The sequence below is a fragment of the Nasonia vitripennis genome, chromosome 3 (assembly GCF_009193385.2).
Source record: "Nasonia vitripennis strain AsymCx chromosome 3, Nvit_psr_1.1, whole genome shotgun sequence".
Lineage (NCBI taxonomy): Eukaryota > Metazoa > Arthropoda > Insecta > Hymenoptera > Pteromalidae > Nasonia > Nasonia vitripennis.
In genome coordinates, this window is record NC_045759.1 from 18,655,023 (window position 1) to 18,672,934 (window position 17,912).

The 17,912-nt window shown below is 47.3% G+C and overlaps 1 protein-coding gene across 12 annotated transcripts in view; it reads right to left on the minus strand.

Moving 5' to 3' along the window:
• LOC100679628 (POU domain, class 6, transcription factor 1) overlaps positions 1–17,912 on the minus strand; it is a 130,026-nt gene that overhangs the window by 47,867 nt on the left and 64,247 nt on the right. For 6 of the 12 annotated variants that reach the window (XM_016984551.3, XM_031927251.2, XM_016984549.3 and 3 more), the window contains 2 exons: positions 14,587–14,640; positions 3,469–3,510 (listed from right to left, as the gene is read on the minus strand). The exons of 3 other annotated variants lie outside the window; for them this stretch is intronic. In XM_016984551.3, coding sequence (XP_016840040.1) covers positions 3,469–3,510; positions 14,587–14,640 — 96 coding nt within the window. The remainder of the gene's footprint in view (positions 1–3,468; positions 3,511–14,586; positions 14,641–17,912) is intronic. 3 more of the 12 variants (XM_031927252.2, XM_016984550.3, XM_016984548.3) reach the window with 2 other exon arrangements.

The window sequence follows — 17,912 nt, forward strand, 5'->3', positions numbered from 1 at the left end:
GAAGTTGAAAGCAGCTCACTTCGAGGTAATTACGAGAATCGAGCGTCCTGCTCTCTCTCCCTCTCTCTCTCTCTCTCTCTCTCTCTCTCTCTCTCTCTTGCTCGCTCAGCGAGGGCAAACGAGGATGGAGGAAACGTAGAGGGAGCGAGGCAGCGAGGGAGCGCGTGGGCGGACTAGAGACGAAGAGAGAGTAGACGCGCACACACACACCACACAGAGAGGACGTCTCGCTCTAGCCGTCGCGTCGGCCGCGGTGTAAAGTATAGCTCGGTCTTGCTCGCACCCCCAGCTCAGAGCCGATTCTATCGGGCATAATTACCTTTCGCTGTCCCTCTCGGATAATCATTGTAACACCTAAGCACCCTACCTAACCTAACATCAGCCAGCAGCAGCCAGACGTTTCCACGTTATTCCGGTGCTAGCGACCACACTGTATAGCCGCACTCTATACTCCTGCGCAACGATCGATCGACTTTTCGCGGCGATTTCTGACGGTCGTATTAAGTGACCGATTCGTTCGCTCTCTCACTATATATACACACTGTACTGGGAGATACCGTTCTCTCTCTCTCTCTCTCGCTCTCGCCGATGTCACGCTTCCATTCAATCTCGAACTGCCGGCAAACACTTAGCTTTATTAAAATAGGAAAAATCGCCGACGCGACGATTCGCGCCCTGTGCTGCTACTGTGTGCAATCGCTCGCTCGTCTCTCTTTCGTTCATCGTCAGCGCGAGATTGAATTCGGCTTTTCAAAAAAAAGGGAGATAAATATTTTTACCCGCGTTATTTGCTGACACCGAATCCGTGTGTTGCCCTAATTACTTTTTTTCGTTACACGCTGGTTTTTCGTTGGAACAAGCCTCGGTTGCGAAAATAATGCAATTTGCCTGATTATGCCAAGCTCGACAGCAAGACGAGCGCGGTAATCATGCTCAAAAATAGTCGTTAGAGTATATTACAGAGAGAGGGTCATAGGCGGAGCAACAGTTGCCTTGGCGTTAATGACATACATATAAGCCGCGAAAGGGCAGAGTATGTATTCCGGGAAGGAAGCTCTCGCGAAAATCGATACCTCAAAATTGTCGGACTCTCGCCTCCTGCAAACGGAAAAATATCTGGACGCTCTCGTCTTTATCCCGCGCCAGCGTAATAGCGACACAGTCGCGACACAGGACGCGTGTGCGCTCACTGGCCGACGCATTAAATCATTGAAATTTATGCAGCAGCGCGCGCGAGCGTTCTCTCTCTCTCTCTCTCTCTCTCTCTCTCTCTCTCTCTCTCTCTCTCTCTCACTCTGCGAGTACAGTATCTTTCACTTTTCATTACGGTATCATTTGTCATGCAGAAGGGGGGGAGGCCGTGGATCCCTTATCACTAGGCGATCATAAACAACCGGGCATAAATTCCAACTTTCGTACATATAACCTGACACGCGAAGCATCGACCGGCGCCCCGACAATTTATTACTTCAAAACGCGACGAACCATACGCGAGCGGTTACCTACTGATAAACTTCGGCTGCTCTCTCTCTCTCTCTCTCTCTCTCTCTCTCTCTCTCTCTCTCTCACTGATAATAATTATGGGGACGATTCGTTTGATCGGCAAGATTCGATCCCCCCAAAAGCTATCCTTTATACGCGAGCTATATGCTACTACAGCCGCGCGCGCGCTCGCGCAACGTATGCGACAGCCTACTGCACGGCCCGGCGAGTTTTACAACGCACATTGTATGTATATATGAGCACGTGTGCGCGCCACTGTTATATGCGGTATAATCTCGTATTTGCCAATATATTGAATTGATTTTGCACTCTAGTTTATGGGACCTTTAATGCAACGTTTATAACACTTATTTATTAATGCATTATTATATAAGCCAACTGCTGTGATTGATTTTAACGGCTGGTCGCGATAATCTTCATCGCAAGCTGCATACAGCAGTGATGCGCGTTTCGAGTGACCGAATGGCCCGATGTGCTGAGTTTCTTTGCAAACCCAGAATATCTTCCGATTGATTTTGCTCGAATTGGAAGGAATCGATCAAATTTAAATGACCAAATATGCAGTATAATGTCGAATGCTCCTTATCTTGTCTTGAATTTAAAAATATGATCGTTGTCGCTTTCGAATGAAAACACGAACGAGAGATCATTCGAGTTTGCTCTGTGTAGGACGATCCACGTATAATACGATCACCCCGATTTAGCACATTTCTAATAAGGAACCTCATTAACTCGATATTAAAAATAAAGCACCACTTGGGATTGTTCGTCACTGAACTTCTGACCTGTATCTTAAAAAAATCCAGCGCACGTTTATAACCGGTACATAATTCAGAAAGCCGTTACGAAAGTAGCTTTAGCGATCATTCATGAGGAATTAATAAATATTATTTCAAGAGCTTGTCGCATTTAACCAGGAGGCCAATACTTAATATTGAACAATCGGAATGTTTGTCAAATGTTTGTCAAACAAATATCGTGTTCTCTTGCATTAAGATATTAAAAAACAGTTTAAATTCTAATGGCATATAGTAGAACGTCGCCATGCAATCCGGAGCAATATAGAGTTAAAAGCAAGCCCGATTTATAAAGTCTTTTAATAATTATTAGCGGATAAAATTACGTGATCTTGCTGTGAATCCTATAAAACGCTCTCCAGAAGTTCAATAGCGCAGCAGTCCTTGATTCAGCGCGACTGGCTATATATACCTGTACTTGCAATTGTAAATCCTTTGCACCGAAAATAAACCGCAACAGTGTTTTCGGTTCAATTGTCCATAATTACCGTATAATACAATCGCAACATAAATTAAGGACATTTTTCTCAGCGAGCGAGTTAGCTTCAGCACGGCAGCAGCTCTCCTTGGAAATACAACGCTTTCAGACGCTGTAAATTAAAGTTGGGAAAGTGAGCGCGCTCGCAGTCATCGCCGCCGCGTTAATTAAAGCTCATTGTAATAAAAAGTGCTTTTTATTCGCTTCGCCTTGCGGCCGCCTTTAGACGTCCATTAAAAAAAAAAGAAATACATTTTTCTGTTAAACTATGTTACGCTTTTGGATGAGAACCGGCCTATACTGCTCATTTCTCTCGCTGACCTGGAAAAAAGTTGCCTCGCAACCCTTTTTCTAAAGCTCTCGACGCTTTTTCCAGCTTTGATTGCTAGATATTGCCCACGCTTATCAATTCGCGGTATTTTCCCCTGCGTTTATTGTTGCGGAGATTGTATATAACGGTGTAAGTATACAGCGTGGCTGCCCGATCCTCTCCGGTTTAGTTCTTTTTTTACGGAAGTTCGCGCGCTTCCAATAGATGGACTGTTATTTTTCTGCGGAATAAAAGTTTGCTTCAATTCTCATAGTTATCCACGGTTTTACGGTCACTGTCTTTTCTCGCTGGGAAAAATTTATAATTATACGGACTGAACAACGAAATTTAAAATTTTTATCGCAGAGTTGGTACTTTACCTCTTCAAAAGGCGACAGGTCGTGTCCCATTTGTTTTCTTACCTGCAACAGAAAAAAAATCGAATTAATTAAAACTTACACGAATTCTCTATTGCTTTGTGAGGTTATCAGATAGATGACGTAAACCACACGAATATGCCATAAGCTCTACAGTCGTGACAAATCTCGCAAAGCTCTTTCTTAAATAAGCATAAATATGAACCAATTCTTTTAACTGGAGCACGACTATGATTATTAGGACTAATTAACGTCTCGATGTAGTGGTTCCGAGAGTCGCGCCATATAACTGAGCGAGAGCGAGAGCACACGCATGCACAGACACAGCAACGCATCAGAGAAGCAGCAGTCCCTTGTGCTGCTATACAGCATCACATCCTTGATCACGCTCACGCGTCGCATAAACGCGAGCTAAAGTGCACTGTAGACACTTCGCGAAAAGTTTAGCGGGCGATATAAACCGTGCGAGCCTGCTGCACCTGTGCATATGCCAGCTCGCGCCTTCCAAGATGATAAATAATAAGATGTCGCCCCTGCACGCGCTCGCGAAGTGGAGTATATTTTGGTGCGCGAACTACTATATACACCGCGCCGCCGCCGCCGCCGCTGCTGCTGCTGCTGCTGCTTTCGTCAAACGTGTTTTCCCTAATTTCTTTACGAGCGCTATCTCCCGATTGTGTTTTGGCGGAGGCCCCGTGGGGCACATACGTTGTGAGCATAAAGAAAATTATACACGCGCGCTGTATAGCTACGAGATTTATTCATCATCAAAAATAAGCGCGCATTAAGAAAGCGAGCACAATAAAACATGGCTAATGTAACGGCGCGCAAACGGATCGTCAAACACCGCTAAGTGCGCCAAAATAGCGCGTATTTTTAACTCGAAATTTTTGCGGCGAAAAAAACGTCGCGTTATTAAAAATCATTAAAATTCCTCTGCGTATGAAACTAAACAGAAACTAAACGAAATTAAACAGAATTTTAAAAAAATCTCGCATCATTTTTCGCATACCGTGTGAGCCCGCCGCCGAGGAGCAGCGCGAGCGCGCCACAAATATAAACGCAAGCGCGTGTGCTGGCAATAACGAACTTCATCAGCTCTACAAACGTATTATGCGAGAAACTTGAGAGGTGGCGGAGTTTATAATAGTAACTCCTATATATACATGCACGCACATCTAGGCGGCGCGAGAATGAATATTCCAAGCGTTCGAGGGCGAGAAAAAGTAAAAGACGAGTAGCGCTAGTAGTGGAGCAGGAGAAAGAGAGAGGAAAGAAAAGCTGTATAAAAGCACACGTACGAGCCGCGGAAAAACACGAGGTTAAAAAATATGACAAAAGAAAGGAAAAAAGTGCGCTCGCGCGCTAAGGTGGGAGACACGCTTAGGTGCGCGCAGGCGCATTACACGAGGCCGCGATATGATGTTTGTTAAAACACACATTTAATTACGGCGCGCATTGTTATACTGCTCGGAGATGCGGAGAGTGAGAGAGAGAGAGAGAGAGAGAGAGAGAGAGAGAGAGAGAGAGAGAGAGAGAGAGAGAGAGAGAGAGAGAGAGAGAGAAAGGATACGCCGGTGCGTTTAATTCACACGTAGAGTCCCCCGTGACGGAGAGAGGCTAACGCCGCTTAAATTAAAGCCGGATGATAAAAGTTCGCTCGGCCGCGAGAGTTCCCGCTCGCGCGCGTACACCGGTCCTGCAGTCCAGTCTGCTATACTCTCGCTCTCTCTCCCTCTCTCGCGCGCGCTCTTTTTTTAGCGCCCTCCCTTTGGCTTTTCCTCCTTATTTACTCCCGCTTTTTGTATTACGCTTTTTAATAATTTTTAGCGCTTCAGTCAAACGGCGCTTAATGCGGCGCTTTTCAGCGCGGCTCGCCGAGCGAGCGACATACACTCACGCTTTAGAAATGAGAGCTCTGGCAAGCGAGAATAAAATAGCCGCCGCCGAATAATGAGATTAAATTTCCCATTTGTGTTTCGAAAATAAAAGTATTATAACGAATCGCGCGAGCTTCTGTTTTTATTATACCAATGCATAATGTAAAACACACCACATCGCACGCGCGCACTCGGCTAAAAAGCCGATTGAATGTAATGGAGTGTAGTTGCTCTTTCCTCTCGAGCAGAATGTACTCTGTGTGGCGCGCGTGTATTTTTAGACCTTTAATTAATGAGCGCGCGTGAAGCGGGCGTTTAATACGCGTGGCTCGCGAAGAAAAGCCACTTTGACAATGGCATCAGCGGACGGCTGGCTATATGACGGTGTCCGCGGTGGTCTGCGCGCACTTATGACACTTGGCACCGATTCGACTAGCATATCGGAGCGGGAAAATGCAGCCTTTGAAATGGAACTTGTGGCGGATTTCGCGATGAAAGACTCGGGGATTTCGAAGCAATAATTTATAATTTCCGACGGTTAAAGCCGCTCGCGGAGACGTGACTGAGTGACGATATATTTCAATATTCCGCGTGCGAGACAGAGAGAGAGTGAATTTAAAGGGTCCTTTGAAATTCCTACTGCAATTTTCATTCTCTCAGTTTGGGCGCGCGATAAAGAAAATTTGACAATAAACCGAGAGGGCGAGGTTTGAGTTGGCCCGTTATACTGCGCCCCGAGAAACTTGCTTTTCTCTCTTCTGGCATTTGCATAAAATCATCCGAAGCCCGGCTCGCGCGAGACGCCTTCGGAGATAATAAAATGAAACTAAACAAATAATGTAGATGCTAAACATTAATTACGTTTGGGCAAAGCTCGGCGAAGCGTCGAGCCGAGAGAGTGCGAGAGGAGGAGAAGGACGACGACAGCTAGCCCGTCGTTGAAACAAGAGCGCGGGAGAGCAGCGGCAACGGCGGCGCGAGGAAATTCCCGCCGCTGTGAAGTAAAAGTATCGTGAACGAAACTTAAATAAAGGGCTTTTCTCGCGAGAGGTTACGCAGATTTTAATTTACGACCTAGATTATGCTATTATTGAAGTTTATTACGTTTTTACCATTCAAAACTTTCTTTCATTGTGGTGTTTGAAAGTCGATGGTAATATAAAAACGTATTGATGAACTTATGATTTCTGAAGTCTATTCTCCACGCTTTCTTTTCCGAGCGTTAATTAAACTGCGGCGGGTTTCATTTCAATAATCGAGCCAATTCTTGCATTAGTGTGATTCGCGAGACATTATTGTTAAAATTGCCGGAATATATCTCTCGACAAGAAAGGCTCGTTTAGCAGAAAATATCGAAAAGTTTGCTAATGAGAACAGCGCGGGGTATAATGCAGCTGAATCTTTTCGCGAAAGTGTATACACGGAGAGAAGAAGGCGACTATGCCGCGACGATATTTCACGGCTAAAAATGCGCACACGTAATGCAGCAGCGCGGCGGCATTCCCCTCGCGAAGCGCCTGCCTGATTCCATTCTAACGTAGTCGGTTTATTATACCTTTAAATACTCATTTTATACGCTCGCGAGCTTGCGCGCCGTATAATAATTTCGTCCTTCATTCCCAAGACAAGAGCAAATTCATATTTATTGCGCGCAGGGATCGACAGCAGAGGCCGTATACGCCTAGTCCACAGAGCTGGGGAAAAAAAGCAGGATCTTGCGTACTAGCTATACCACTGCGCTCGCCATCAGAATTCCCGGCATTCCGCCGTGGCCGCGGAATCGGTACACGGCGAATCCGAGAAAAGGGAAAACAATAAAAATGCCTCTTAAATGTTATCCGTCAGCGCGTTGCTCAATGGTATCGCGACGAGGCGCATAGTGCAGAGCGCGCACAAAGGATAGCGATTCGATTTTCCCGAAGCAAAAGCGCGCCCATAGATATCCCGCACCTGTGTGCGGGGACATACACGCAGGGGACGACGACGGCATTATGCGGAACACGGCCGCGGTGTATGATAAGCAGGCTGTTGGCCGTTTCGTCGCTGCGGGATTTTACGAGAACGCGCGCGCGCGAGTCGTGGATGTGCTCTCTACATTCGAGAGACATTGATGGACAAGCGAGCCTTTATAAGGCAGCGACAGAGTTGCTGTGCCCTGAGACGCTGCTGCAGCGCGCCAACGTCGCCCCTTTACATATTTATGTTATGACTCTGGCTCACTCGACTTAATTGACGGAATTGCCATAAAGTTGCGAATATCGCCTGTATACGCGTACAGAGTTCCTAAGCTCTCTCGCTGCTCGCGTCGCTCGACATACACACACACACACACACGCGCGCGCGCGCGCGCGCGCGGCTGGCTGACTTATTGTACACGAGTATAAAGGCCGAGGGCAGGTGAAATTGATGTATATGCACCGCGAGTTTTATATCCATCTGACGCTGATGCACACCTCCAGACGCGCACTCAACGTCCTTTGAGAAACCCTTGTTGTTTTTCTTAGGTTTGATTAAAATTTAATGTTTCGAATTAGCCGCGCGGCGACAATTATATGGGAAAGAGCGTATAATGCGAAGAGGTAATTTACTGCAGGCAGCCTACTCGCGCAAAGCGCAGTCTTATCTGCCTCCAAATGCGCGAGATAAGATAAAGATTTCAATCCATACTTTTTTCGAGGCGATTTTTGCGAATTAACCTTATCGCGGCTCTTTCACTACATTATAACTGGCGTCGCTCTTATATCTGAAACGAGCTGATGTAAAATTCGTCCAAACTTTGTGTATTATATCCAGGATTGAATACACACACTGTCGAAAAGAAACTTTCCCGCGCGAAATTGAAATAAATAGGAGCCTATCTGATTCGGTGCAGCGAAAATATACGCACGTTTTCAAATCGAATTTTCAAAGTTGGTTATCATAAATTCTAGTGTAACGAAGCTGCTCTGTCTCTCTCGTACGCGGTGGCGACAACGACGAAAACGGCACACACATTATCTATTCCGTGGGAAACGCTCGCTTCTTTCTGAAAAATGAGCCCCGAACGGAAAGTATTATATAGCATGCAGAGAGGCCGTATGGAGCTCATTCGCGGAGAGACGATCGCTCGAGTATAGTGTAATTGGAACGAGAGTAGGAGCGAGTCGTCGTGGAGTAGAGAGATCCTTAGGCTAGATGTATACTAGCTTTTATGCGCGTATATCCACAGTATACCGGTGTGTTGTGTGTACGCTCTTTCTAACGGGGTGTGATGCGCGGGTGCCATAAATAAAGCCGGAATATAAATTATCTCGGTAATATCGGCCTTAATGAGTCGTCGGTAAACATGAGAGCATCGATCGCCGCTATACGTTTCACGCTGCAGATATCAGTCATTCTCGTGGATGACACATACAGACACACATTCGCGCAAGTGCGCAGCGGCATTCTCCGTCAGCGCATGTACACAAACGTACGTATGTCTCGGAGTAGCAGCAGCAGCAACAGCGGTGGCATTAAGAGAGAGTAAGTCGAATTTGAAATTGAAATGGGCAAATGTCGTTAAGGCTGTCCGCTTCTGCTGCTGCTGCTACATCGGAGGATCGATCCTCTCCATGGTAATTTTCTATGAAAAAGGCTTTATGGCCTTTAATTACGCAGCGCTCTTTGAATATTGCGCATGTACGTACGTATACACGTAGCCAAATCATTTTCATTAAAAATCGAGCCATCAATCTTGCCGGTTTTTTTATCCTCCTGCAGCGCGCTGCAACTACATACGTATACGTGCCTGGCCGGCTGTAATCTCAGGAGAGAAATTGCGCAAATATCGGGCTTTTCCTTTTCGCTACTAGTCACGGGACGGCAACGACGACATTTATAATGGTGACTTATACCGGCAGATTGAAAATGACGCTGGCTTGCGCGTGCATATGTATAACAAAGAGCCAATGTAGCGGACAGAGCTGAGCGAGAGAAGGAACGTGGTCGCGAGGAGATCATTTGTCTGTCGCTCGGCTAGAAGTCACCGTTTTGCAAAGGAGAAGTAGCCCGCGTATAGTGACCATTGCGGCTGCTAAAGGAGCGCATATAGTCGAAGAGGGGGATAGTGAGCGAGAGAATGGAAACGCGGGAGGGGGAGAGACAGAGCGGGCGGACGCTGGTTTATTTCCAGGGATAATCCAAACAAATGTACTCAGTGGCTCGCAAGTAAATAACATGCAAATTCCGTAATGCTGCTTGACCGATGACTTCGTCCGTCGCCTCTCTGTACTCTTTCTACTCTCTCTCTCTCTCTCTCTCTCTCTCTCTCTCTGTCTTTCTCCCTCTCTCTCTCTCTCTCTCCCTCTCTCTCTCTCTCTCTCGCGCGCGTGCAGCTTTTGGACGTGCCCCGTCTGAAAGAGATGAACCTTACTTATTTTCCTCGCGGCTAGACAGACTACTGCTACGAATTACCGATGCTAAGCCTCCGCCAGGCCAAATGAAAAGTAACTGGCTCTTACCGCAACGCAGCCGTCGCGAGAGCGGCACGTGCACAAGTTGGAAACCGCAGCTCTAATTGATTCGCGATACTTTGCTCTTTCCTCACCCGCCGCCACCGCGATCTTGAGTAATTTTCAATATTTTATAAACATCGCATAATATGGCGAATCGTGTGACGCATACTTTTCGATCAAAAGTTGATGCGAGGTCGCGCCGGCCAGGCCGAGCGAAAAATTGCAATCGGCTCTGCCACTGCATGTGTATAACGTCCACACAGGAAGATCGATGGAATGCGTCGCCGCTGATGCGCTCGTCCTATGCGCCACGCGCGAACGCGCGTAACAATAATGACGCGATGCCGTCATCGCGTGAATATAATGCGAAACGCCATTATGATCATTAATTGAACGATTGTCCGTGCACTTCATTTAATTACAGCCCGGCGCCGTGCAATAACAACGTTTCACGATTCAGTAAATGCAGACGGTTTCGTGTGGTTTAACGTCGATTATCTAACTGCGAGCGAGAAATAAGAAAATAACGCTGCTCGCGCTGCAACTGCAGCCTTTATATTTATTACCGAATTCCGCAGCGGCGCGGCGTGAAATAACGAGGGCTTGTATAAAGTGAAATTCATCCATAACTAATTATACGCAGCCATACTGTTAATTGCGCACCAACGACTATACTGTTCGGCCGCGTTTTTCAATCCTAATTAGAAATTTAGTTTAACCACGCGTCGAGTGCGCGGCACGTCAATTAAAATGTAAAAAATGCATTGAAAAGACCGAGCGCGGTCTAAGCAGATTTCCACTGTTTTCCGAAGCTTTTGTTGTTTATAATCACCGCTCCGCATTGACGCGTGTACACAATGCGCGTGCACCAGTTCTAGGCGTGCGTTTTTTTAAATGAATGACAAATCATAATGATTTTATATAATCGCGTGAAAAACGGCCGGGAGAGATATTAACGGTGATTTTTTGTCGATTTCCCCCTCGTATCCGCAGGTAAAAGCTGGCGATAACGCGTCGAGCTTAGAAAGTAGGCCTGTTTATTCGGCGATAAGATAAGGGGAATAACGCGTGTGCGCCCCTCGCTGTCCCTTCGGCGCACAGTGCAAACATGCCGGACGATAGTCGTGTGTTGTGTCATCCACATACATAACATACACCTATATATACACGAAAGAGTGAGAAAAAGTCGGACTATCTTGTCACGCGCGATATAACCGCTTACGAATTCACTCGCGCGCGGCCGAGCCATTACGTGCGGTATAATGTGTTCATCGCGCCGCGCTTTCTTGTTCGCCGATCGATCTCGGCGTCAGACGCGAATTACTTTCGAGGCGTATATTAGTTGAGCAGGAAACTGTACGTTGCACATACGCTGCGGATAACGACGATACAATGGCTCGATAATGTACGCCCGGAGATTACTGAGGTTTGATATTTTCTTTAAAGAGAACGCGGGCATGAGCTCGGGTCTAGAGGAAAGCAGCAGCATAGATATAGTGGAGAGAGAGAGAGAGAGAGAGAGAGAGAGACGACGCACGACGCACTATCGCAGTTTGGCATGCAGTCAACGTGATTACCGAGTTCCTCCTTCGCTGGTCGAATACGAAGAGCTGGCGGGATGGACGCTGATGTCGCGCGGGAGGCAGACGCCTAGGGAGAGGAGAGGCAGCTATATAGACTCTCCGGAGGAGAGAGAAAAGGAAAGACGAACCGCAGATGGGGTGTTGGCCAGCGGCGGCGTCGGTGGCGGCAGCTATCTCAGACTTGCCTTCGTCTTCGCGCGGTGGTCCAGCCCGTGGCATTGCCCTCTCTCCCGTCTCCGTCTCTCTCTCTCTCTCTCTCTCTCTCTCTCTCCTTTATCCTTTCGCTGACCACTCCCGTAGTTTCCCCAGCGAGATCGATTGTTATGCATAGCTTGTATTTGCCCGTCCGCCACCGCCACCCAATGGCACATAGGTAAGCTCTACTTCTGGCGGTGGTAGTAGTGCAGCGCCGCTAGTCCAGACTCAAAGGCGCCCTATACCTACTGGTACGAGGCGGAAGAAAGAGAGAGAGGGAGAGTAGAGAGAGACGGGGAGACTCTCAAGACGAAGAAAGCAATTCCGCGAGGCCGCCGGAAGCGAATTAAGGGACGATTTGACCTGTATGTGTGCGACTACCACCAACAGCTGCGACGAATATTGCGACTTCATTGCGAGGGCGCATGGCGAGCGGTCAAAGTGCCTCGTCGTCCTGCGAGGACCGACTGAATTTTCTTCCTTATTACCCTAACTGCTCGTCGTCCTATATCTTTATCAATTTCCACGATGATTATTGCACTCGCGCTTCCATCATACGAATAATACATCAGGAAATGAAACGATGGTATTATTACACGAAATCGATTTATTTTAACAATCCAAATCGACGTAATCATATAGCGGACCGCGAATATTAGCTCGAGCGAAAAAGACCGAGAGCTATTAATTCCGAAACACCATCAGCAACAGCGGCCAGTGTATATGCAGAAGCAGTGGCAACGGCGGCGGCCGAAATTACGCTGGAAAAAAGCTTTTTAAAAAGCGCGCAGCTCAGCAATGACACCGCATAAAACAATTAATTTTTTTGCAGATGCATCCCAGGGCGCTCGATATTCGCGCGGCTAAAATATGTGAGCTTAACAAAGCGTAAGGGTGAATTGGAAAGCGGCGCACGATGAAAACGTTGTGCGCAGATACTCTGGGAAATTAACGCGAATGGTCGACGGCTTCCATTATACGGGGCTCTCTCCCTTCCTCCTACCAAAGCTTTACAAGGGAAAGAGAGAGAGAGAGAGAGAGAGAGAGAGAGAGAGAGAGAGGGCCGCTTGCTGCTGCGCGTGCATATACATGGCTGGCTGAGTTTTTTGTATGTGTTTTTAACGGCGGCGCACATACGTGCTCGGCTGCCGGGAGCTAATGAATTTTGGCAATTTTTTTCACCGCCAGCAGAACCCCTTTTTGTATATTTTCCCCGGCTATCGACGATACACAGGCCGAGAAACTTGTAGGTGGGGGGAGTACGTGGCGTTATCCAAGTGACCACTGTTGCCAATTCCCCGTGTGCAAAAAAAAAGAGCGAATGGAAGTTAATCAGTCAGCCGTCGTGGCGTAACGCGCAGTGCAGCAGCCAGCCGATTCGTCCCGCCTCTCCCCCTCCGACGACTGTGGCAGTCCTCTCTCTCTCTCTCTCTCTCTCTCTCTCTCTCGCTCTCTCCCCCCGTGTTCCTGCGCCGCTGCCACCTCTTTCGCGAATCCTATTAAATCACGCGGATCTGCATAAAAAATGCAAATGAACGTGCAGTAATTACGGGCGGCGGCGGCGCGCGGTGCAACTTTTATTTTTCAATTTTATTAAAATCTCCTTTATTTTAAATTCATTAAATTTTGTATTACAGACCTTTGTATTTCATTGCGACGAAGGGAAATTAAATGTATAATTAGCCGAACGTGAATAAACAGCGAATGAAGAATTTATCGTTTCGAAAAAAAAATCTCGACGCTCGCAAGCGCACTAATTACTAATATTTTGCAATACCAACGATCCTGCATTTTTTATGAATTTTGCGCGGAACAACGAGTGTTGTAGCCGGTTTGTTCAATTCATGCCGCTGAAAATTCAACGCATTCTCATTAAATTCTGAGAACATTCATCGAAAGCTCTCTGTGCCACCGCCGCCGCTTTATTCGTGCATAATTACGCAAGCCTGCAGTGAAATACACTGGGCGCGAGAGAGTCGCGCGTGGCGATTGTGAAGAAGTGCAGCTGCTGCTGCTCGGGCAGCTGGCGGCGACCGATAGAGAGCCGAGGAAAGTAGCGCGCGGGCGGAGAGACGATAGAGAGAGAGACAGAGAGAGAGAGAGAGAGAGAGAGAAATAGACTATGGTATATGTCCAGTGAGCGGCGAATGTTTATTCTTACGCGCCACCAGCGAGAGAGAGAGAGAGAGAGAGAGAGAGAGAGAGAGAGACGGGCGCAAGCGCGGGCGTATAGCTGCTGCTGCGGAGCTCAAGAGTATATAGAGAGGGATAGAGAGCGAGCGTTCGGATGCGCGCACGCAAACACACACACACACACACACACATACACATAGCGTGCTCGCGCAAATGCAAATTGAGATTAGCCCGCTTGCTGTTAACCTGAATTATTCGAGTCTTAATGATGGCTTAGGCGCCCGCCCACTGATCTAAGGGATTAAACCATGAATATTTCGACGGTCTAATGAACGGGGCGCGGGAATTGGAATTATAGGTGCCACTCGTCAGGATTTTCAAACCGAGAGTAAGAGGCAGCCTACTGCTGCTGCTGCTGCAGCTCCGTGTAATCCATATACTTGTCCTCGCCAGAGCTCCCCTCCCCCCTTCCAACGACCGCGGTATATTTACTCGTCATGAAATTCAAAAGCAATCAGCCAAGCCGCCGCCGCGAAATCTTTGCCTCCGCGAGATTTCTATTTTAGGCGCCGCGATACGCGATCGATGTACTCTACACACTGCTACGGCCGACCAATTCTCTCGATCCGCCGCCGTTTGCCTATTATGCATCGAGGATTGTTTAATGAGGGAAACTTTTCGAATGCGACCCGCGATTATTACGTATTAATGCTGCATATTTATGACCTCATTTTTCCTGCTCCTTATGGATGTATACGTAAAAGCTCGATTGAATTTCACTTGTGTTTCGCCCCGCGTTTTTATTGACCCTCATTATGTCTGCGCGCCGCTGTATTCGAGATGTCTATATCTTACCGGAAAAGCTGTATCGTCTAGTTTGCTGTACGCTCCATCTTCGGGAAAGCTTACCTAGAACAGAAAGACGGCGAGATCATTAATTGGGAAAAATCAATGACGATACACGGGTATTACAGATTGAAAATTCAAGCTCGCTGAAGAATATACTCGCTCGTCTTGGCACGCGTCAAAGTTGAGCGTAGGCGATCTCGTCGAAATGTAAAATTTTCTATTTTAGTTCCCCGCGAAAGCGGCAGCTATACACTGTATATTATACTCTCGGCGTTTATGTGTTCATAAAGTTCGAAGTACATATCTGGCAATCGCTTTGAGCGATCACGGCCCGCCGGCGCAGAGAAGAAGTATATATACGTCGAGCACGAGGGAGAAGAAAGAGGAGCAAAGAGGTCGCGCCGATAGCGGAGGGTGTCGTGCGCGCAGTAGCACAGGGGTGAGAGAGAGAGAGAGACAGCGAGAGAACTGTGCAAGCCACCGCTACTGCTGCTGCTGCGAACGAGGGTGTTTTTCCACCACCAGTTGCTCGCAGCAACGGCGGCGGCGGCATCCCCGTAAACTCCCGATCCCACTTTCCTTTCTTCACTCTCGCTCTTTCTCTCTCTCACTCTCTCGAAGCTGCAGAGCCGCGAGAGAATTACGCCCGTAAAAGTCCCAAACCCGTTGCTCTTCGCTTAAACACTCGCTCTGCTTGCTCACTTTCTCTCCTTTGCCCCGCCGCTTTCATTTCTTTTTACAGAGTTTCATTTTAAATCTCGCCGCGATGCGCTTCTTAAATTTTTTTTCTTTTTTCCGCTTCTCTCGCGGTTCTTTCCTGCAAATCGTTTTCTTTTTTAATCTACGATGATGCGGCGGTCTTTTCTTCTTTTAAGAAAATCACTAATAGAGCGCACATTGTTCTCGAAGTCGCACTTGGATGTTTGAATCAGTTTTCATCAAAACTGCGTACAAAAGACGCTTAGGAAAAGAGCAGAGGAATTATTAATTGAAGCTCCGCCGAGATCGTCGGGCTCTTAACTGGTTCAAGGTCGGGCAATTTAAAGCTTTCGCTTGCCTGCGCGTGCTATTTCAAACATGAAATAAGTTTTTTCTTTGCAGCTGCGCTTTCAACGGGATAGCAATTTCATTGCGGTGTACAGTTAAACTAATTAAAATAGGATTTCGAGTAATCAACGATCATGCGAGAGTTAATTAGAGCTTTCAAGAGAAAGAAAGCGGTTTAAGCACTTTTTTGGGGAAAAATTACAAATAACGAAATGTGTGTAAGGAAAACGATGCTTGCGGTTGGAAAAATCAAGCGAAACAATGTACGTGGAAGTGAGGTGATGATAATGTCCCGAGACGGCGAGGATCAGTGAACAAAGGGGCAGTATAGCCAAGCAGGACCTTGGGAGAGAAAGAGAGCTATGCAGCAGCAGCAGAGAACAGAGAAGACAAAGCTGACAAACGCAGCTGTGCTTATGCACGCAGCAACGGCGGCCAGCGCCGACGATGACGGTGGAGGAGGAGGAGGAGGAGGTTGCGGCCGGTATAACGAAGGTGATTCGTCCGTCCAGCTCTAGGTGGGATGAGCGCCTCTAGCCGTGAGAGTGAGTGGCCAGGTTGGAGGGTCGTTTATTGATCTCTCAAGTCCAAGAGAGAGAGAGAGAGAGAGAGATAGAGAGAGAGAGGCGTTAGACAAGACCTGGCTCTACCCTTCCTCCTCTCTCTCTCTCTCTCTCTCTCTCTCTCTCTTCCTTCTCCAGCAGCGTGGCCGCTCCGACGTCACCCGAAGCGACTGGCCGCAGCCGCCCCGCACCGGACACAAGGGTTACTTCGGCAGCACTAGTACTACCACTACCGCTACTAGCACCACTACTAGTGTGGGCTCTCTTCCTCTTTATACCACTTGCGCGCGGCGCCGCGCGCGAGAGCAAGAGGGAGAGACGACTCGCGTCCCTCTCTTGGGGGTAAGGTGCGCTTTGGCTGCAAGTCGGACGCCTTGTAGGACGTGCGGCCGGCGGTGGCGGCACTGCTCCTTCCGTGCGATTAAAGTGTCGAGGGGACTTTGCCATTATGATTACGAGCCGGCCAGCGCCGACTTGAGAAAGTGGCGAGCTTTCCATACTGCGCGCATGTTGTTGAATCAAGTTCGTCGAGGCAAGTTACAAGCGAATAAAGTGCATTATAATGAAGCATGCAGTACTCGCCGTCCCCGGCTGCTGATGAGATTCTCCAAGTCTACACCGACTGGCTAACGATTTTATGTTTCTCCCAGATACATAGACTCGAATTCAAATACAGCTGGCATAAAAGTTTATTCAGAGGTTCTACAACAAGATTAATTAGAGTGTACGTCAAAATAATGTGGTTGTAGAAAAGTTATTGAGTTTTCTAATAAATATCCGGTTACTCGATTCGACGACTGGCGTCTAACGCGCTCTCGCGATGAAACATTAATTGTGAATTCGTTATGCGACGTGTCTTTAGCGTTGTTTTTGGATATGCTAGTTGAGTAATTTATCGATTTCTATGTTAATTACGTACCTTTAATACAACTCTGTTAAGTTTGACATAAAACGCTAAGAAATTCAGCCGAATCAATAAAATTTTAATAATAGACGACGGCTCGACTTAATTAACGGAAATACACGTCTTCGATGCTGATCGATAGGTTCTGCTCTTTATAATTAGAACTTTGTATAACGAAATTACGCTCGCCTTACGTAAAATAAAATCGCGTTATTCACGAGCTATAGTTGCAAAATAACAAAGTTTCCGACGAACGAGCAGACTCCTTGCTCTCAAGTATTCAGACGACGCAATCGATGTAATTACACGCGATGTGTATTTTGGAGTTTTAGAAATTCAATCCCGTTCGTCCATGACAGGGCGGAGGTATTTTTTGCTGGACAAACAAAAGCTTAATTCACTCGTACAACACAAGCAGCTATTAACCAAGTACACACTAAAACAAAATTCGCGACACTCGCACGGACAAAGTGTACACTTCTTTTCTTGGCTCCCGTAACGCCACGGACAAGACAAATGAAAGGCGAAGTTGATAACAATTGCCACGTAGTACCAATGCATACACATAGATATAGCAAAGTCATTTTCCATTTGGTGTAACGTTTGCGAGCGAGCGCGCGCACGATTTATTACGGCTGGCGAGCGATTCACTTGAAATTGAGAAGCGTCCACTTAGCAAAGGGTTGTTAGTTGTAGATAACTTATTCCGGAGCCGGCCTTCTGGCTGCTCCTCTCTCTCTCTCTCTCTCTCTCTCTCTCTCTCTCTCTCACACACACCCCGCGGCCGCCCTCGAACGCATATTAGCCCGCCGAGAAGC